This window comes from Mesoplodon densirostris, chromosome 12 (assembly GCF_025265405.1).
Source record: "Mesoplodon densirostris isolate mMesDen1 chromosome 12, mMesDen1 primary haplotype, whole genome shotgun sequence".
Taxonomy (NCBI): domain Eukaryota; kingdom Metazoa; phylum Chordata; class Mammalia; order Artiodactyla; family Ziphiidae; genus Mesoplodon; species Mesoplodon densirostris.
In genome coordinates this window covers 64674996-64698123 of record NC_082672.1, presented here as the reverse complement: position 1 = coordinate 64698123, position 23128 = coordinate 64674996, and the positions used below count along the sequence as shown (strand labels likewise).

General features: G+C 32.9%; 1 protein-coding gene across 9 annotated transcripts in view; it reads right to left on the bottom strand.

Moving 5' to 3' along the window:
- The window catches only part of EPHA7 (EPH receptor A7), a 165187-nt gene that overhangs the window by 100599 nt on the left and 41460 nt on the right, over window positions 1-23128 (bottom strand). For 7 of the 9 annotated variants that reach the window (XM_060115322.1, XM_060115323.1, XM_060115324.1 and 4 more), the window contains exons 4-5: window positions 5935-6090; window positions 4780-5115 (exon numbers count right to left, since the gene is read on the bottom strand). In XM_060115322.1, the coding sequence (XP_059971305.1) occupies window positions 4780-5115; window positions 5935-6090 (492 nt within the window). Of the gene's footprint in view, window positions 1-4779; window positions 5116-5934; window positions 6091-23128 lie in introns of those variants that run through there. The other 2 variants (XM_060115329.1, XM_060115330.1) reach the window with 2 other exon arrangements.

Here is a 23128-nt window from a genome sequence, read left to right as displayed (position 1 = left end):
TCCTTAATTTCTTCCCAGTGCTTTCTGCAGCATTGTAAGTCATGGATCCCACTTAAAATGACAGTATCTGTACACATATTACTCAGCTATCAATAATTTGCAGTCAACCTTGCACTGTGCAATGTATAGTTTGTACTGTATTATGACTGTCCATTTAATTATGGACATAAGATGGGCTCTTAGAGGTCTTCTCTCCCAGACCTCTCTGTTATTTAGGAGAACTACATGAGTCCACAGACATTGTGACTCAACTTGACACACTTTCCGTGTACCTGGTACATTTAAAAAGTACCAAAATTGTATTGTTTTCAATCACTTGTAACCCTTATCATTACTTCTATTATTATCATTGTTGTAGTACAATAACACACTTACAAAAACAAAAACACTTTGTTTTTATTCTAACAAATATAACAAGTATTAAGCTAAAAGCTCAGTTTTTTTTTTTTTTTTTACAATATGAGGAGTCAAGTAACATGATCCCATTTCAGGAGAAAATTCAAGTTAAAGAGGTGAAATAACTTGTCTAACATGAAGTTATCATGTCATCAAATATCAAATCCTATGCCTTTTCCATTCACATCTGAATGTTTTCACTCCCGTAAAATCATTTAACTTTTCTTGTGTGTGACTAGTTTCCTCACTAGAATTAATTACACGACATTAGGAACAGAGAAAGAATTGTGTTAGATGGTGAAGACAAAAACAAAACATGATTACTGACCTGAAGAATAATGACTAAGTTTCTTAAGTCTGTTTGTGGGAAAGACCACATATTATAATTTTATATTATGTTTTCTAAAAAATTTAAAAATTATCTAATTGTCTAAATGATCCCACAGTGAAGGAAGGTGTTACAGACAGAGACAGTAATTTTCGGATGACCTGTTTTTACTAAGTTTTCTGCAGCCCATTTTGGTGTGTTAATGCACTTGATTTGTGGAAGGAATGTAGTGGCAATGATTATGTTTTCATGGTACAGGTCCACCTGAGGGCCTAGAATATGACTCACTTGTCCTCCTTCTGGCAAAACCATATCCATTCTAAAGTTCTAGATTGATTGGCCTCTTTTCTGTGAGGACTCCCCTTTTTTCCACAGATGGAATGAATCATTCCTTCTTTGGGGTTCTGTATTTTGTTCCTAATTTTGTTCTATAGCATGCATCACATTATATTCAAGTGTCCTATCATTAGTTGTATAAATAAATATACATCTGCTATAGTAACAGTTCCTCATAAGGATAGGACCATTCTTTGCCTTCCTATCTTCAGCATTCTGCACAGTGCTTAACATATACTACTCAGTACAGTTGGCTGGGTTAATGTTTTGAAAAGTAGCATTTAAATAGTTACCACTTCAGAACACGTGTAATTATTTGGAGCCTTCCACTGTAAGGAAGAATGAAGACCATAATGCCATAAGTCAAATGCATGTGCTTTCCATCTTACATATACCTATATATATGTGTGTATATATATATATATATATATATATATATGTGTGTGTGTGTGTGTGTGTATATGTACCTAAGTTTAAGCTGTGTGACTTCACCCTTAATAGGTCAGTATCATTCCTAACAAAACAGCAACAAAAAGAATACATTCCAGACACCTTGTGTAGGTAGTATGTTCCCGATAAGTAAATACAAAAACTATCTAAATATGAATATCACGTATTAGGCTTCTCTATAAACATCTCATCTTAAAGCTAATTATTGGTTTAAATAAGAACCTCAGTCTTAAGACAACTTGTGACTAGATAAAAAAAATTAATTTCTCCCTCCTGCAATGTTATAACACATAATTGCCAATCCTGGGCCTCGATTATACACCCCACCCTGGACACATGGCAATAAGTAAAGATTTTAGTGTGTTTTGCCTTGACAGGTTCATAAAGAGTTACATAAAAAGAGGATTAATCAGCATTCATTACGCTACTCACTGCAATAACATTTTTATGACAATAAAGCGTTTTCAAGTTTTCTTCAATATCTCATTTAGCAGGATAATGCAGGAAGATAGATACCATCTTATCTCCATCATACTCCTGTAGAACTTTAGCAGTCCACCCAACAGCACATACCTCATAAGTGGCAGCAGGGCTTGGGGTACAGGTCTTTAAACACCAATAACCCTACTCCTACCCTGAGGAAAGGACGAGGGGGTCTTCAATGTACTTCCATTTCCACAAACACTGGTATGGGGGGTTCTGAGCTCCAGACTCCAAACTTAATAGAAAAGGAACTACAAAGTACGCACTACCTTTCAAACACTGCCTGATGATTTTCCATCCTTACTCTCTCTTCTTGCCCAGACACATGCAGATTCTTTTTGTACTAGGCATCAGTGGATTGCTGATGAGCAATAACTGATAACTGACCAGAGATCCTTAAATTCATTATTGAAGTGACTGAAGCATAAACTAGGTGAGAGGTGATGCTGTTTGGTTAACACAGAATGAGAATTTTAAGGATCATTGCAGGTTTCCATGGATAGTTATAAACATGGACAAAGTTTCAAATCATTTCCCCCTTAGAAAAAGAAAAAATATTGACGATGGGATGGGGGGAATGGGTACAAATTTAACTGAACAATAGTCACTAACATATTCTAAATTTCCTCAGTTAAAAAATACATTAAAACTTTTAAAATTACCGCAGCTTGCTGCCTTATTAATGCTGTTCTTTTTGAAAGCAGAAAAAGCTGAGTGTAAGTTCATGGGTTTTTAGTATTTGAGATGTAGTTGGGACCAGGCAATTGTGAATTAATATTTTAATATAAAAGTACAAACCTAGTTTGCTTTTTAACTTTATTATATTTTTTCTTTTAAAAATGTTAATAGCTTTACTGAGGTATCATTTTCATACCATAAAATTTACTCATTTTAAGCACACAATTTAATAATTTTTGGTATATTTACATAGTTGTGTAATCATAGCAATCTAATTTTTGTACATTTAAATTACCTCCCCCCCAAAACCAAACAAACTTAGTTTGCTCTTAACTGGAAGAGAATCAAGGGACAAAGCCATTTTACGTAACTACTATAAGACAGTTGATTCAGGAACTTATGGAATATCTATGACCTATTTAGGCTGTGTAGTATTAACCTGAAAAATTAAACAATGAACATTTAAAGATCATGGAAACAGATTCCCAAAGTGGCCTACCTGGCAAACTCTATTTGTGGTATCAGTTCAGTATCTTTAGGTTGTATTAAAAAATAAATAGAAATATCCCTTCTTTTACTTATTATCAGCAAGAATAAAGTAGTTATTCTAGCTCATCAGACCTAAGAGTTTTTATTAATGGTTCCAAAGATAGCTCTAGTGTCATAATCATGAACCTAAAATGTTTCAAACCCACTCACTGTAACGTTACAATGACAAATTTCAATATAAAGCAAAACAAGTAAAAACACCTACTAACAACAGCATTATAAAAGAATGGCAAATGGTGTAAGGGTAAATAAAATGAATCAATCCAAATATCAGTTAAATGAGTTGCTTCTTTTGTCCAATTTTTGAAGATCTAAAAATTTCTATGTGGTTTTACTTCCAGACTTCAGCTTTTATGTAAGAAATCTGATTTGCAATAGCCTTTTAAATAAACATCAAAATAAGACCTTTAGAATAGGAACCCACTAATCTGTTCAAAATGGTAAGCATGAGACTATATGTATAGGCTTCATTGTGCAGATATAATTTAAATAGGTAACATTTTATTAAAATTGGCATAGATATGAAGAATAGATTAGTCTATGTCCAGGAATTTGGGATAATATTACTGTTGACAGCTTGCCAAAGATCAAGAAGACCTTGTTATAAGCTTATTATGATGCTTACACAACTCAGTACTCCAGTGCAGGTCCAATTTTATTAATGACGATGACATAGCACTTGGATACTCTGACTACATAGCATCATCCTTCAGCAGCAAGAATTTTCAGAAGTTTGAAAAAGCTCTCAATTTCTGGAACTTCCCCCAGTAATAATATTTTTCTAAAGGTTTAGAAAGTCTCCAATTTTTGAAGCTTCCTTCCCAATTTATATTTTCCAAAACCTACTTACCACAGCAAAGAATGACCAAGCAGGGCATCTTAAATGCCAATAAGAAAATAAGCGAAAACTGCTTTTAGGCTAAGCTACCAGTTCACAATCATCATGATAATTATATTTCTTAATTCATTTATTTTGAAAGCCTCATGAGATCTCTCAAGTACTTATTCCAATACTATAGACATCAATATGATCACAAATCTAGTGAGGAATGTAAAATTCCCTCATGCAAATTTTAAGGCAGACTGGCCACCTATTACAAATATAACATTTTATGTGGTAAAAAACTGGTTAACACCATGTGAGACGTTGAAGCCAACTCCTTCATTATTCCTAATTATCCTGTAGATTTTAATCATGAGCACGTAGCACACAAAAAGGTAAATTAAAAATGCAAGAAATATCCTACATCTTATTTTGTCCAATATTTTCCCTCTCCTCCCCTAGATCTTAATAGAGTTGGTCCTCTTAGAGCAGTCTTAATTGGTTTACAATTTATCCCCTTTTCTTTCTCCTGCCAGATCTCTGGAGGAGATGTTAATGAGTCTAGTAATGGTTTAACAGGCAACAGAAGAAATAGCAAAGAAAAGCGAAAGGTGTGAATAATCAACAAGCTGGAATAATCAAGTTCTGTAGAGCCAAGTTAACAAGATATTCAAGCGAGAGACCTCACTTATGTAGTCACATTTTTCACTTAGTCAAGACAAACACAAAAACATACCTGCTTGACCTGTGGTGACACTGACAGCCGCAAAGAGCCTCTGGGATCGACTTAAGTCAGAAACTCCATTTACAGCTTCAACTTCAAAAGTATAATTAGCGTGGGCCAGCAGGTCCATGACAGTGACGTAGTTATCCTCTAATCCAGTCTGCTGGGGCATGTAGCCAATGCTACTCCCACAGGGAATGCATTCACCCTGCTCCCAGCTGCACCGCTTACACAGTATTCTGTAGGTCACATCGTTTCTTCCCCCATTGTCTGCAGGTGGACTCCATTCCAAGCTCACTGTGGTTTGGTTGATATTGAAAATGAGGTTCTGTGGGGCAGACGGAGGCCCTTTGGAAACCAAAAATAAGCAAATAAACAAAAATAGACAAAAAACAAACAAAAATGAACTAAAGGATCCATGTGAGGCATTAATCTAGTGGCTCAATCACCATACAGAAAACTACTTGAAACGCTCTCTTGCACATAAACATTTCATTACCTTTCCTAGAGAAACTGAATAAAAGCCTTCTTGAATTCACTTGGCAAGAGGCTTTATTTATTTTCTATTTAATATGTCAAAATGAAAACAGGATAACAACTGTCTTTGTCCTTTTGCCACGGTCTTTAGCTATTTTTCTTCCAAGCTATTAAAAAAGAACAGTTAATGCACCTAAAAAAACAGTTGTGCAGTTGTTTAAAAATACTTTGCCTTTTAACCATATAACAGAGAATACATCCATTCATTCTTAATGTGCTCAAGAATGATTTATAGTAATGTCTGGAATTGACTTTGGATTTGAGTCTCTCAAACATTCATTAATTGAAGCACCAAGATGTAAGATTTGCCCTATTTAGTGATGGAATTTTAAGTCAGAAACCATTACTTTTTAATAACATTTCACAGCCATGCAAGACTCAAATAAGTTTTACATTTTATTTATTATTCCTATTGAATACATGTGTAAAACAAGATTAAAATGCATTTTGATCTGGCAAACATGAAAATTACACTGATGATGATGTAAGATGTATCTCCTTTATATTATTGTTTAGCCTCATCGGTTTGTGGAATGTACTCATAAGTTTCATGCCTATCTCAATGATGTCACAATACTACAAACAAATGGAAGGGATTTGAAAGTCCTAATTTTACAATTATGAACTTACTTGTGCACGCCACATATGGTGGGTCAGATGGAGCCCTGTAATACCCATCATCACAGTCACACCTTGAGGAGCCTTCTTTATCAGAAAAACTGTGGGTTGGACAACGAGAGCATTGAAGATCTTGAGAGGAGGATTTGTAGAACCCACGGCCACAGGCTGGGAATGCAGAACAAAGTGAAAATAGAAACATGAGAACAAACAGACCTTCTTTAAATTTTAGTAATATTTAGCAAAGAATAAAATGTGAACTTTGGTTTCCAAATTTGCTATCACCAGACTCAATAGAAACCTAGATTCCAATAAGAAATTTCTAACATATTCTTTTTATATCTGTTGTCATGTTTCCTGGGAACTAATTATAAACCATAAGTCTCTAATTATATGAAACAAGAAGGGAAAAACATGCCCTTTATGGTAAAATTCTGTTTAGTGTATATCAATAACCCAATTGTATAATACTGTATTTTAAAACAAAATAATAAAAACCAAATGATACAGCAAACTTACACCTGTAGTTGGCATCAGTCCAAAGTCTAGAGCCCAAAACTAAACACAAGCATAATTTATTTAGATAAAATCTCAGGAGAGCTAATTCAGGGGAACTTTGATTTCAGTAATAATTAACTTGCTTGTTGATTCACATTAACACACTTCAAAGTTATATTTTCTTAATCTAGTATAGCTATAAATTAAGTTTTTATGTGTGAATTTGGTTCATAGTGAAAAATATTAAACTAATTTTATTACCTGACTACAAATAATAGTGATGTAAAAGCTGTCATCTGAAAATGATAGAAATGTATTCCCCCTCACACCCTGCAATTTTCAGAAAACTTCAAGATATAATTTCAACCAATTTAAGCTCCAAGGCAGGCTGCTTTCCACTAAGTGAACTTCCTTGTTACTAAAAATAATGAAATGAAATCCTATGAATAGAAGAAACCTATTCTGCCTGAAATAAGGAGAAAGCCATCAACTACAAACAGGTGATAACCATTTCTCCTCTGCTGGGAAAGGTTAAGATAGTCACACTAACACAGCAACTGCTCTCAGAAAGGAATAGACATCTCTATCACCTTCCAGTGAAGTTGCCCTAACTCACTTAGAGACTACTTGTTATTAAATCAAGTAACCTGGAACTATTTACTATCTCCAGACATTTTACATATTTATCTTATCTAAAATTTAGCAAGTTCAATTTTCATTATCTCAACCATTTTTAAATTAATTGATGGTACTATACATTGAATATATTAAATAGATTCAATTTACCCTCCATCTTTATTAAATGAATATCTATTTAAGTTTTAGTGACCTTCAAATTTAATAGAAATTAATAAATCATACCTATAAAGAAAAATAAGTGAATATTTAACATAAATTCAATTTTAACTTTTAATGTATTAGATTCAAGTTTGTTTAATGTTCTCAACTTAAGCATTATTCAGAAGTGTAATCACATTTTCCCTCTTGGGTGGAAAAACAATCCTATCTTATTAAGATAGTATATCCTCCAGAAAAAAGTCAAGTCATTCTGTACTTTTGTTCACATGTTGAATATTTAATACATAATCTGGTACAATTGAGTACTCCAAATTATCTTTTAAGCTTCAAGAATATAAGGGTGCTTTATATGAACAAGACAGGTATTTTAGATAACTTAGAAACTTAAAGATAGGTCATATTGTGATAAGTTATAGATTTGTGAACAGAACTACCATCATCTCTTTGTAAATTATGATCCACTGCTGCCCTCAGAAGCCAGTCTGCCTTTAGTTGGCTTCCTCAATTCATACAAGAGGGAAGCACTCACAAACATATTAGGCAACGAAGCTTAATGCATCTTCACCTGTTCTTGTAGCAATTACTACAAATCTAAGACACAGAGAGAAAAACGAGCTCGATTTTGAAATAATATGAAACAAAATAACACTTTAAAATGTTTCTAAAGATACAATCTTGCCACATAAAAGAATGGTTAACTGGTAGGATAAAGGATTTAGCATGGATTTCTCAGGCTGGAAATTCCTTTCTTTAAGTATGCACTGCATCTTGCCCCATGTATTATCCGTAATTCAGTGATCAGATAGAACATCTGTAACACAGAAAAGGCAATGCTTTACTCACAACCTGCAGCTTGATAACATTAAGGCCCAGAGAATTAACAAAGAAAAAGAGAGAGAGAGACAGAGAGATGTATGCTGAGAGTCTTTTATGATATTATGTGTATTTACTCACTTTTTACAGGGACAGGAGTTGGGGAGCAAGGAAATGGGGGAGGAATGGCAACACGATTTAACATCCACTAGGTAAGGCTTCCAGAACTGTAGGCAGCAAACTACCTAGTGCAATCTCTCGCAATTCTCACCCTCCTGTTGCTAATAAAGGCTTCTAACCAAAGGCTTACTTCCACTTTTCCCACAAATAAGCAGGTCCATTTCTTGCTCCACTTACATGGCTTGTAGAATGTATACAGTACCTAATGTAGAGAAATTTAAAACCCTTATCATTCAACTTTCAAATTTCATTAAATTCTGTTATCATTTTAGCAGATGGGAAAACAGATTTGAAGCAAAATTAACCTGAGTTCTTCAAATAATTCTGTTTGTCTAGGCTAAAACTGGATTTAGAACACAGGACTGCTGAGACTCAACCATATGCTATTGCACCAGCCTTGACTGCTGAATAAGCCAAAGTCTGGCATCTGTTCAATGGGTCTCGAAGCTTTAGCAACCCCCAAAATGAATTTTCAATGGGCCCCTATTGCCTTTTATTATACCCTTTGACTGATTTAAAGCTATTATTTTAACTTAGAAAACGCTGAAATAATATCCTAGTACACCTTACAGAAGAGATATTAAGTAGATCTCCTCAATTTCACCATGAATTTTGGCATTGTAGATGCCTGCAAAATGATGGAGTACATGTATGGCCATCATTAAATAGATAATGAGAGAAGCAATCTCGAAAAAATGTGGTCATAAAAGTCTTAACATTTTTTCTTTGAAGTACTATTTTGTTTCAGTTCAGCTAATATTGAAAATAATAAGTTGTAACAAGAGAGTTTTCACTTAACATCTAAGGAAGCTATTAATTTAGATTTATTAAAAATAAGTACAAAATCTTGGGAGCTATGGTGCGAAGAGTAAAGCCAAGAACCCGAGAAGACATAACCTGTATCTCTCAAGACAGTAGTGAGCAATTGCGTAGTAAAATGTTTAGGAAGGAAGTAACAGATGCTCATAAAATTAAAATTTTAGATGAGATATCTAGATGAAATAGCTTGAGTAAAATACTGTGAGAGAAACTGGAGTGTAGTGATATACCTGAGATTTAATCACTTAAGGAAGACTTAGATGAGCCCTCCAGCTGCTCCCAAAAGCGTACATGGAAATAAGGGCAATTTCTTCTCTCTATAAATGCAGCTGGTTTTCCAAAAAGGTACTAGTAAAAAAGTTTTTCATGGTAAATGCCTTCTGAAACCTCAATCAAAGATAAATTTCCTTTATACATAATGATGAAGTATATAAAAATAACTTTCTAGGAATCGTGCAATAGCAGTTTTAAAACTTTTTTCTTCCTTTGCTTTATTTCTCAATTTGTTCAACAGCATTTGAACTTAAAGCAAACTTTAATTAATATACTGTATGCACTATGGTAAAATTAGTTACAATAAGAAACATACCATTTTAATCTCCTGCCTTTCGATGACTGTGTTTTTTTAACTGAACTTTGTTTTTAGGTAATATTTCACTGGACAGATGAAGACTGGGAATATGTATAAAATTTGTTTTCAATATTTACTTCTGTAAAAATAATATTTCACCAATGATTTTAGTAACAGTATTTTTCAGTGTTACCACAAAGGCCTGGGACTGATTCTTTGGACTGTTTTTTCCTAGCCCTCAGGGCCTTAATGAATAAAATAACATAAGTTCATTATCCTAGAGCTAAGAACCATAATCTTGTCAGATTTCATACACTGAGCAAGATTTCACTTAGCCAGTTGTTTAAATGGAAAAGCACCAAAGAAAAAGAAAATCTAGGAAGCACATGAAACTTCTTTTTCCTGGACAGTAACAAGATTACCTACTGTAATATACCTACTAAATTATATTACAAAATATACTATATTCCAAGATCTGCTATATTGTTTACTGCGATGAAGTAACTGTAATATTATATTTAATTTCAACTCTTTTTAAATAAGAAGATTGTCTTATGTAACAAAATTGGTTCAAATAATATGTGGGATTTAAATTCTTAAAACACACACACACACACACACACACAAAGTGGAACAGGGTTTCCCATTTATAAGTAAATTACTTAAGAGCAACAAAATTCTGAACACAAAGATATTTAAATACATAAGAGAGTTGATACAAAAGCCTTGTATCCTGATTCTCAAACTCTCCTAACATTAGCATATTCCATAGCTGTCTTCAATGGATTTCAAGTGTTTAAGCAATGGGGTGCCAGGCCTTTGAGTATATACTTTCATGAGGCAGTCTGCGGAACAATCACGGTACTGGTGTAACAACTCTGTGTTCTCAATGAACAATCCTAAAGGCCACTGTAAAAGCCACAGACAAATTTCCACTCTTTAGGCTAAGCAGTTGGATAAAGTGGAATACCTCTTTTTTTTCTGATCAAGGGTGTAGATACTCAGACCTACCCTGGTACTTTAGGTTTATGACCTACAATGGTAAGCTTAGGGGATATCCTATCTGCTTATACTTCTAAGGACCTTCTCCCACAAACTGGTTATCCCAGAAAATCCACATATTTCTAGAATTTCTCTACAGCCAAGAAGGATTCCCTCAACCATAATGGGCACATTTTTTTAGAAATCTTAAACTCCATCTTTACTTTCAGACATAACTGACCCATCCTGAACATTAAGGCACTGAAACTCCATATCTTAGTGGGCTGTGCCCCATGACTGCACATGAGGGATGCTTTGAAAAGAGACTACTGTCTTGGCCCTATTAATGATAACTGAGTCATTATTAAGGTTCGGATATATCTATATTTTAAAAGCTTTCCAGGTGTTTAGAATCATCATCCTGGAGGTTCTAGGTCTTTTCTCGGACTATCAAAGTCTGTAAAGAATGCGTGATAAAAGATATGTCTACCATAAAATTGATGAGGGAGATAAGATTAGATATTATTGAGAATTATAATAAGTTAGAATTTTAAAATAATCAAAAATTAAAATTTATTAATAAGCCAATCAAAAAATAGGCAAAGAATCTGAATAGATATTTCTATATGGAACATATACAAATGGCCAATAAACACACAAAACGATGCTCAAGATCATTAGTCATCAGGGAAATGCAACTCAAAACTACAATGATAAACCACTTATACCCAGTAGGAAGACTATTAAAAAAGACAGATAAAAGAAGTCTGGTAAGAATATGGAGGAATTAGAACTCTCATACACTGCTGTTGGGAATGTAAAATGGTGCAGCCACTTTGAAAAAAACTGGCAAGTCCTCAAAAGTTTAAACATAGTTATCATGTTACCCAACAATTCCACTCCTCAGTATGTACCCAGGAGAAATGAAAACATTTACTGACACAAACACTTGAACATAATTAAATGTTTATAACAGAATTATTCATAATAGCCCAAAGTGTAGAAACAACCAAAATGTCCATCAACTAATAAATGAATACACACAATGGAATACTATTCAGCAATCAAAAGAAGTTAAATTCTGATACATTCTGAAAACATTGTGCCATGTGAAAGAATCCAGTCACAAAAGATCACATACTATATACTTCTGTTTATATGAAATATCCAGAATAGGCAAATCTATAGAGACAGAAAGTAGATTAGTGGTTGCTAAGAGCTGGGGCAGTGAGAGGAATAGCAAGTGACTGTTAATGGGTGCAGGGTTATTTTCTGGGGCGATGAAAATGTTCAAAAATTGATTGATAGTGATGGTTGTACAACTCTATAACTATACTAACAAATCACCAGATTGTTAACTGTCATGGGTGAATTGTATGGTATGTGAATTTTACCTCAGTAAAGTTGTCATGTATAATAAAATCCATTGATAATGCAACTTCAAACTGAACATTTAAGTTAGCCAACATTAAGAAAAAATACCAAATTTTATCTGTCAAAAATATGTTAGTTTGCCTTTCTAACACATATGTTCTATATTCATCTATTTTTATAAAGCTACATTTAGGTGTAAAAAATTAACTATAAATTCCAAAACAAAGGAAAATCAATATATTCTTTTTACCCATTTCTAATTTTAGTTTTATAAATAATAATTTATCTTTTATCTGAGGACTAGCATTTTACTGAGTAATTTTATAACTTAAATAGATGCTTATCAATACCAAGTTATATGTAGGGGAGATAATATACAAAGTTAGTTTTCAGTGAATATATGAATAGACCTTAAACATTCTTATTTTTTACCTACATCACCTGTGCTAGACAAGGGCTGGTTTCCTTTCCCCCCCAACTCCTCCTCCAAGGAGCTAACTGAATACAACTAGACTCAGCTTCCTCAGGTCTTACTCTGTTTCCAGACCTGTGATTTTAAGCACAATTAAACTTTTTCTGAAGGAATTATGTGTATGTGCCTGTGTGTAAAATATAAGGCTTTGCAGATGTTTCCGGCCACAGTTACACAGCTGCAAAGAATTTATTAATTATGAACTATAAGTGGATTGTTCTGTAATTGAAACTTTGTGGGCTTTAATATTATTGTAGAATCTACACATATACATAGCTACGGATTCTAATGAATGCTGTTATTTTATTTATTGCAGATGGACAACTGACTTAATTTAGGCAAAGCTAGCCTGTTTCCATAGGAGCTTTCAAATATTTGTGTCATATTAACCTCTATGCTTCTGCATGCAAAGGGGAAAGCACAGACTGCAGAAATAGTATTCCCACTGCTCAAAGTGCTGACCTCATCTGGGATGGACAGATCCAGAATCTGTATTTTAATCCTATTGACAGTTCCTCAGTGGGAATAATTTAAAAAGTTGGCCTGAAAGCCAGACCTCCTGTCATTGACATGTTATGATTTTTCACATTGAGAATGAACAGCGGGCAGGGAGGATAAAAGCAACATGATGTAATGAGTATATTACAGTTTGTGAAGCACCATCCATGTTATCCCATAGCTAACTTGTAAGAGTTTAGAAAAGAAATGATGCAGAAATATAAAGTTTGATAACAGGTGCTCAAGTGCTGAAAATAATTTTGGGAGTTTTAAAACTAAAAAGAAAAACTAATTTGGGGGCATTATAAATATATATGTTATTTATCTGAGTTATTTAATTGAGTACTTAATGTTTTTTGATACTATACAGTGGAAAAGAAACAGATGTAAAATAACAAGGATTTAAAAGTTTTATTTTCAGGATTTAGACTGTAAAAGGAAATAAAACAAAGCACTGTGTCAACAGTTTTTTCTTCTTTGTTAAATTATCAGTTTGAAATACGCTAGGAGTTTTGCTGAAGTCTGACATTTAAACACTCTCTACTGTACCAGAATGTCACCTTGAGCCTGACCTCATTACCAAAACGATTAAAAGAGGAAAAAAATGTCAAGTTAGAATATTCAAAATCTTTTTTCCTCTTATTCTCTTATTCTCAAAAGAGAACTGGATTTTAACTCAAAGAACTGTGTTCAAATCCGCGCCACCACTGACTGGCATGCAATTTGGACAAAGCCATTTCACATTCTCGGCTTTGATGTCCTTGTTTTCTTGTTATTCATTACTAAGAGCTAGAGACACTAGTTTTTTTTTTTAATTTAAATTTTCAAAAGGTTGTTTTAACTACACAGTAATTGGTTATCTAGCTGTTAAACTCTAGCACGATTGTTTTTGTTGAAATGCTACACGTATATTTCTATCACCATCACCACCCCAAAATGGTACATCCTAACTCACACTCACTTAGTCTTTCAGTGGTGCCTCAGCAAGAGTGTGAAAGACAGGTTCTGGAAGGGCCGTCCTGTCTCTGCGTGCATCCCTGACAGGCAGTGGCAGGCACTGTGTCAAGGATTCCTCTGCTCAGCCATTCACCTCGATCTCTCCCTGTGCCACTGTTGCTAAACCCTGTGTGTGTTCTCAGAGATGTGCATATCCATTTTGGTTCATGCAGGTAAGGATCCAGAAACGGAATTTTTAATTATGTAAATTACTTAATAGTCAACTCCCATAAAAGGAAAGATTCAAAATGAAATCAGACCCTTCTGGATCTCATTCAATATTGTCCTCAAAGGTCTACTTTGGGATCAACCTACAGATAAAAAACATAAATTAACTATGAAGTCTCAGAATTTAGTAACCCCACTGGAAATAAACTAAAGTAACCTTAACCTTAATTCATGTCTATAGCAAAATAACATAATTATGGGGTTCCCATGGGTGAAAAACACTTAAATTCGGGGAAGCCAGCTAACCAAACTCGAATATTATATTATTTATTTGTGGTAACTAAAAAAATGTGACATTTATGACAGAGTATTATTTTATTTAACTAAAAGATTTCCTTGAGGGAATGTCATTATGAACAAGAGGATGCAGTAAGTTCTTAAAGAGTAACTGGTGTTAGGAAGATTTCAGACGGGGGATATGATTTACTCTAGCATTTAGGCCACTGTCAAATTTATTTTCAAATATTTCCCTTATAGTTATTATAATAACATACTTTCTGTATTTGATTTTATTATTCATTCTTCTTATGCTAAATTATCCTCACAGTTTTGAAAACAGCAAGAAAGGTCAGATAATATAAGCTCTATATTCAAAATATAATGTAAAATATACTAGTGAGAATTCCTCTTTTGAAAGATCAAGATTCTTGTTTTAACATAATCATATTAAAAACAACAGTTCTTAAAAGATAAAGTTCATATTCTGAATTACAGACATTGTTAACTTCATCATCTAAGGTCTCACTCCAACAATCCTGAAAAGGCAATACAACTTGTCCTTTATATAAATTATGAATCTGACTTCCCTCCAGCATGTACTAGCTGTGTGACCTTTGTAAAATTGCGTAAGTTCTCTGAGCCTAGTTTTTCCATACCTAAAATAGAAAAACCTAATAATAAGACTACTTCCAAAAATTATTGTGAATTAAAGTGTATGATTCATGTGAAGAACTTAGCACAATGTCTGGTGGAGAATAAGCACTCAATAAATAGTAAACTATTATGATTATTTCACAATGTCAATTTCCATGCAAAGTTTTGATCCCACTCTGGTTTCTACCCCTGATAAACACTGAGCCATTTCCCCATTGCCAGAGGTGTATGCAAATAAGAAACACAAATTATTAGGCAAATATGGCCATATTATGCATTCATTCTCTAAGTAATTATTGTTTGCCTACTCTTTGCATTGTGCCAGGCAATAGACCAAAGCTGTAACTGCTGAAAGACAAATATGATGATCTCTCAATACTATATTACCTTTTGACCTAGCATCAAATCGTATGGATAATTATGTGCTTAAGCTAATTAAATTTCTGATTTTTCATAAGAAATTACTTACATAAATTATAAATATTGTACCTTAATTTGTATCTTTTACAATGCACTTAATTATCTCCTATTTCAGTGTTGAACATAGACTCAGAAGTCACCTTGCCAAAGCTGTAGCATTTCATCAATGTGAAGTGAAAAAACTACTCAGTGTAGGTAGACATGCAGGAAACGTGTGTAGGTACATATTATTGACCAATTATATTTAAACTGGAGAGCTATTTGTGGCAGTTATTGGCTCATTTTTCAATGAGGCTAATAGTGGATCTGGCAATATCAGAATACTCTGGAAGGGCAGGTTATTTCAAGTTCAAAAGACTTCAGCTGGATGAGAAATATGTATATAAATAAAAATGTTAGAGATTTTGTTATATTTAATAAAGTGAACATTTTTAGTTAAATTCAAAGAATTAAAATCAGACTACTTTGTGGTTCTTCAATAACTTGTTTTCTCCTACAATCTATTTAAAACTACATATATGTAGAAAAAGTCTGCAAGATCCATAGCCAAAATGAAAAGAATTAATTTCTCTTAATTTCTTAAAATAAAGGGCAGACTTTCCATTTTAAGCAGTCTAAGATATGGGCTTTTCACCATCAGTTTTCTGTGATCATTTCAAAAATTATTAAAACGAAATCATCAGTTAAGGCAATCTTTCTAGCTATTTTGTGGAGACTCTTTTTTTCTTATTTAGTCAGTTATAAAATATGGATCAATACTAAGTCTTGTGAAGCAAGTTACCCTAGAGCAGTTGAAGGCAGTTTGAACATGTGGCGAAATAAATAATCATCTCTGTTATGTTAGAGGAACATTTTCTGAAGATCATAAAGAAATCAGTTTACCCGGAAGAAGAACATCTTAAAAAGATTCATCAGGACATTGAGGAGATTCACTCAATCCTTAATTCTCAGAAATAAAAGAAAATAACAGGCAGAATAAGTCTTTACAACAAATGATGTTGTTGAGCTCAATATTTTTTTTCAAAACAGACATTCACACACACACAAAGTGAATAGATACATACATATACATATATGTGAGATAAACAGAATTGTTAGATAAACAGAATGGTTAGAGAGAAACAAAATAGTAAGAATTCTCTAACTGGATACCCATACTTTCCACTTCTTAATAATAGAAAACCAGTTAGTTGCTAATTTTTATCTCCACACCAAGCCAATAATCTGATATAGTTCTACCATATCCTATCTACTTTGCAGCCACAGTATTTTGCAAAAAGACAATCTTGGTACTAATAGAATATTATTTAATATGTTTCTTAATAAATTCTTTAGGAAAAGCTGTGTTACACATGTAAAAAGACATCTTAACTAGTTTAGTTCCTTTTTTTAAGAATAACTGACTCATCCTTTGTGAATCAATCAATCAGAAGCTTAACTCCTACGTAGAAGGCAGTACAAACTGGTCATGATTGTGGCATTAACACTGTCATAATTATTTCTTCATGTGTGTCTCCTTCAGCTCACTGTGAGCACCACAAGGACAGGGATTATGATATTATCCATGGATCCCAAAACCACAGCACAATTTCTAGCATACAGCAGGAGGTTAATCTACATTTATTGAATGAAAGAACATTTATTCATCCTACAGAAGTATGCACCTGGTAATAGCCATCCCACTTACCAAAGGTTAATTCACTGACACCACTTAGTAAATTTTCCATAGTAATCGGATCAATGGAAATGACGTGGTACATTCTTAGTAGAATGTGGTACAGTACTGACAGTTATAGGAGAGACAGTTCAGGAGCTCAGACTCCTAAGGAGTTCCCTGTTATGCTGTACAGGGAAATAACTGCATAACCATGTTTAGATTAATGCTCTAGATGATTTCTAAAATGATTCTATGAGAATCCTTAACATAGTAATATGAATAAGTGTATGAATGAGATGTAAAATATTTTATGAGTATAATTGAGAACATTTTCTTTGAACATGGGAGAAGGAAGGTCCAAGAAAGAGAAACTACTAAGTAGTGAATTATAAATCATAACAAAACTTTCAGTGTAGGGCTCTTTTCCAAGACAAAAATCTAAAGAATAATAGTCCCCCTCATATTCCTAAACAAGGCCATTTTTCTTTAAATATCAGATCTATCCAAACTCAAAACCAAGAATATTCTAGTTTTAGGTAATCTAGAATTGCCATATTCTAGAGAGTACAGAAATGATTTCATTTCTGTTAGTAATTTGGAACTAGACAGGCCAACTTTAAAGTAAATACTTGTAATTAGCATTTCTATTGGAAAACACAGAAATATTACTGATATTTCTTACATTATGAAAAATGATTTCAATTTATTTCTAACTGGCTCTCTTTATTTATTTATTTATTTATTTATTATTTACTTAAAATTTTTTTTTCTGGCTCTCTTTTAAATTTTAAAAACAATTACTGTAGAGTAAACAAAAGAACTATTTTAAATACAATGGGCTATTATATCTTTTTTAAAATTATGATCACAAACACACACATATATCTACACACCCTTCTGTACATTTGTATTATTCCATTCAGTTTCATATATCTCAAATTAATTTGTTTTGCCTATGACCTATGGGAGGAGGGGCATGACAAAACTAAGGGTTAAAGCCTGTTTATATGAACATATAATATCTCACTGTTTTCAAGTCAAAACTTAAATTTAACAGAAAAACTGGATAAAAACATAAAGTACCTTAACATTAATGGTGATCTCAGGAAATGTAATGTCAACACTACAAAGTATCAAACTCAACACATATACGCCCATATAGTCAATTTGAAATAACTGAGAAATTCAGAAGTGAAATACTGCTTTCTCACAGAAAAGGATAATAATGTAAATGAAAAATCGCTGAAAGTTCTTACAAAGAAAAGAATAAAAAAGAATATAATGATTGATTCTATTGCTATATTAATGGCACTATAATATAATATTTAATACAGAGAGCTTATAATGCATTAAATCTTCCTAATTAATTAGAATCAAATCATCTCAAAACCTACATAAAGGTTTGGAAGTTTCAATTTATACTAATCCGAATACAGACAATAAGGAAGAAAAAACATCAGTTCAAAGATTACATCCAAGCCAAATGGTAAAGAACATACAAAAGAAAAGCACATGACATTGTGAAGACACGCTGTCACAGATGGAAACCAGGTGGAATAGATCAGACAATATTTTTAGAATAGACTTTTTTTTCAATATTTAAGTTGAATTACCTTTTGGGTAAATGTTCAACAAAAGACTGATAAGAATAGTAGTTGTATGTATGTTTAAGTAAACAGAATATCTAAAAGCTAAGGTGTTATTGACTCAGTCCTATGTAATTTAGGGATAATCAAGTATTGTATAAGAATTTATGACATAAAAACCTTTGTGAGTAGATGTACGCCAATGGAAAAATTAGGTATCTGATGGTTGAAAATTTTCATGTGCTTCTATTTCATGTCACAATATGAACATAAAACCTATGGCATGATTAGACCAAGGGTGATACTTGCCAAATGCCAAAAATTATAAGAGAAAATCCAAACCTGGTAAGAATAGAACTATTCCTTTTGCAATTTTTGAAGATGTTTATTTTGTAGTTTAAATTAGTAGTCCTTTAAGTAAGGGGCTAAAAGGTTAAGCTTTTCAAGCTGCAGACGTTAAAGGATAACGTCTGGCCCGGTGCCAATAAAGTTCTGGGATTTTCCCAAAATGAAATTCTTCTCTTACCATACAAATAGACAGTATTGAGTGCTATAAAATATCTTGCAAAATTAGAATTTGGAGGAAACAGTTTTTTATTAAGAGAAGGTACATTGCTCTTTACCTGTTATCTTTATTATATCTCTGCTTTACAAATTTTCCATTTAAGTTACATACCTAAATGGAACGCAGTTTGTCCAAACTTCTAAATAGTTTTCTGTTGTTTATGAAATGTGTTGAATACCTAACTGCAAAGTACTATGCTTGTAGTTCTAACAACTTGAGTGCTATTTAATATGGTTATTTATACATTCTATTTTTTACATGTAATTATGATAGTTGAGTAAGTTCATATGTTGGCATTGTCTTAATATCTGTATCACAAATTTATTAATTTTTTATTAGATTAATTCTTTGATTACTCTGAAATAAAGTTATATTTCCAAAGGGAATAGAGAATTCTCAAAATATACTACTCTCTTCTATATTTTAGTATACAGACTTATAATTTAGAGTGTGCTGTTTCTTAAAAGAATTGTCAAAATGGCTGTCTAGATTAGGGTTTATATATTTGTTTCTATTCAAATATTTAGTTGTGATACATAATAATAAAATGAACAATATCTATGTATTTTGACATAGTCAATATGTACTTATAATAATTTATATTCAAAATGAAATAACAGACATATTTTTTCTATATATCATATTTAATTTTATTAGTATAATCCAAAAATTCTACTTTGTTGTTTAAATATCAAAAATCAAAAATAACAAATTTAACAGAAAATTCTAAAAGCAATAATCCTTAGCTTTTCTTAAAATCCAGATGCTCCATATTAGATTTTTAAGAATTTGGTGAAGTGGAAAACAGATTTCTATCAAGTAGAAAACAGAAGCCCTAACTTTTTGGAAATGCTGAATCCTATAGTTAAATTTCTTCAATCAATACTTTGGTAGGACAGGAAACCTTGTATGCAGTAAAGTACTTTAAAATCATATTTCTTTTATTCAGTATAATTTGTGGAAATACTATGGAATAGTTTTTCAATCATTCCAACAATTAATCAAGAATATTTGATTCTTGATTCTCTGGAATTTGATATAACACTGATTTGTCAGCTGTTTACCACCACATAGCATTATCCCACAGTGTTACGGAGATAATTTAATTAGCGAGCGTGAATGACAGTATGAAAATTAGAGGTATTTTTAGCTCTCAGGATTCGCCAACGTCTCCAAAGTCATTTCTCTAGAATGACAAAGGGTTATGCTATATCTGTTACTCTCCCTTTTCTTCTGGTGCAGTCCCTTCTGAAGAATCACGAGCTTAACATAAGCACATCATTTACTATGGATTAATATACTGTTGTGTGTGGTTTTGCAAAAGATAAAAAAGTTACTACAAATCTCATTTTACATGTTAGACTAACATATGAAGGAATAAATCCTTTTGCAGCACACCTCGGTGTTTCATCAGTACTCCTATTATTAACTTCCAGAGAGAAACAGCATAACAATAAATAAAGAAGATTTTATCAAATATCAGAAGAAATAATAAGATAGTAGACTACTGAATTCCCAACCAACAGAAAGCACTAAAATAACATGGAGTCTCACAAAAGGTATTAAAATAGAGCACAATTTTTTTCTTAGATTCACGCTCAAATTTAGAGATATTTATACTACGGTGTAAGCTCTGTGGTGCAGAACTCCTAAAGGAGATTCATTACAAATATATTTGCTAAAATTTCAACCCACACCTCCTTAGTGAAGCCATATTTGACCTCTGGTTTAGACAATTGAGCCCCTCCTCTCTCTTACCCTTCCTAAAATTAAGCACTGTAGATTCAATCTCTATCTTTTATCTATCTATCTATCTATCTATCTACCTATCTCATACTGGGTATTACTATATTATCACCACAATCTTACAAGATAGTTATCATATTCTTCCAAGTAAATGTAACAGTGTTAACTTTATTTCCTTTACATTTCACAGCAGTTTGGTCCTTTGAAGTTTTCCTTCTGAGCATCATGCCTCACTAAGCAAGTCTCTAATACCACCCAGGATGTTGCTGTTTTATGTATATTTATGTAGATTGTAATTTTTTGCCAAAATAGAAAATATTTGTATATGTGAATGTGTATTGATGGATAAGGAAAAGTTTATAGAACAGTAGAAGACAGTCTTTAAAAATGCAGGCTATGGAGCCAAACACCTTGAGTTCAAACCCGAGGTTCAAATGCTAGACCTACCACTAGACCACTGAATAGAAAACTGCCTAGGAATAGTAATAGATTTTTCCTAATATGAATGCTGTATGGGCTAAATTAAAGAACTTATAACAATATCTAGTACATACTCAGTACTCTATACATGTCATTTAATGTAATTATCATTATGTTAACATAGTAAAGACAACTGTCTTTTTTTTAATTAAGACAATTTTGCTTCCACTAAGACATATAAAAACTTTGGAATATTCTCCAACATTTTTGCAAACTATCTGTTTAACTGCATCACTATATAAATCCAGTAGTTTAATGTGTGAAAGTTTCAACTTAGCAATTCCTTTAATAGTTTCAACAACTAAAGAAATCAGGTATATTAGATTCATTAAAATGACATTATTCTAAAAAATTCTTCATTTGAAAATTAACCTATTTCCCCTTCTGTTGTTTTGGTCTAGATAAACTTACTTTGTTTAGTATGTTATTTAGGTGGCGATAACAACTCTACACTATACTCTACAATGAAAGGAAATATACCAAACACACAGTTCAATCTGTGTAACTTGTCATATAATACCAAAAGAAAACAACATAAGACAGACTGATAAAAACTGAGATTTGAAAGGTTCTGATATCTCATAGGCAGCTATCATAGAAGAAACATTCATTGAAAAAAAAAAAGAGAAAGAGAAGGAAAGGGGAAAGTAATGAAAAAACAGATTTCTATAATCATACAACTTATTTATCAGGTCAGTTCAAGGGGTTTCTTTGCTACCGTTAACAGTGATGTAAGTATCGATATACAACTTGATATCAGTCTGCTTTCCACCCACATCTGCCAAGTCTAACAATGTTTTTCTAAAACTGAGAAAAATGAAAGCTACCATTCTCTTCCTTCATGACTACAAAACGAAAAAAAAAATCACAGTATTTTAGAACTTCTGTTGTTAATTCTCTTAGCCCATATGCCCAATAGAACCTTCATTATAAGAGATTTATGATCTATGGATATAGGGCAAGTTGGGGAGAAGGAGGTGTGGTCTCCTCATAATTAACAAGTCTGATGATAACAAGGCAAAGAGAGAGAGGACACACTCCAGAAAGCAGGCCGTACCGTCAGGAGCAGTAATCAAGTAACAAACTGTGGTTTCATTTTCACATAATAACACAACACTGGTAGTCTGCAGCCAAACAACTGACCTGAGATCTTTGAGAAAACACAACCTATCATGATGTATGAGAACAGAAAGCCTAAGATGCTTTTCTCACCTGTAGGAACATATGTGGCTGATTTTCTGGAAAATCGTGTCCTTCCATTATAAGATAAAGTGAAAGATTCAGGCAGACTCATATCTTCTCCCCTTCCATCTTTGAGGCAGATCCTCAAAACACAAATTAATTATCCTTCCCTTTCTTATGTTCCCATCCTTTATTCCTTAGACGTCTTTGCTTTCTGAGAAAAGTAGCCCAGAGTCCTCACCACTTTTATATTCCTAGCAATACCTGAGAGTAGTGACATCAGTCCTTTGCATTTTGCTAATAATCACCAAATAAATATCTGGAAATAATTTACTTGGGAATTACAAGGCTCCAGTATATTACAAAGTTTTCCTATCTATGGCATAGGGATGTAATTTTTAATTCTCCCGTGCAATATATCTCAAGTGGGGGGAATTTGCCCCTGGGGAACATTTCACAACGTCTGCAG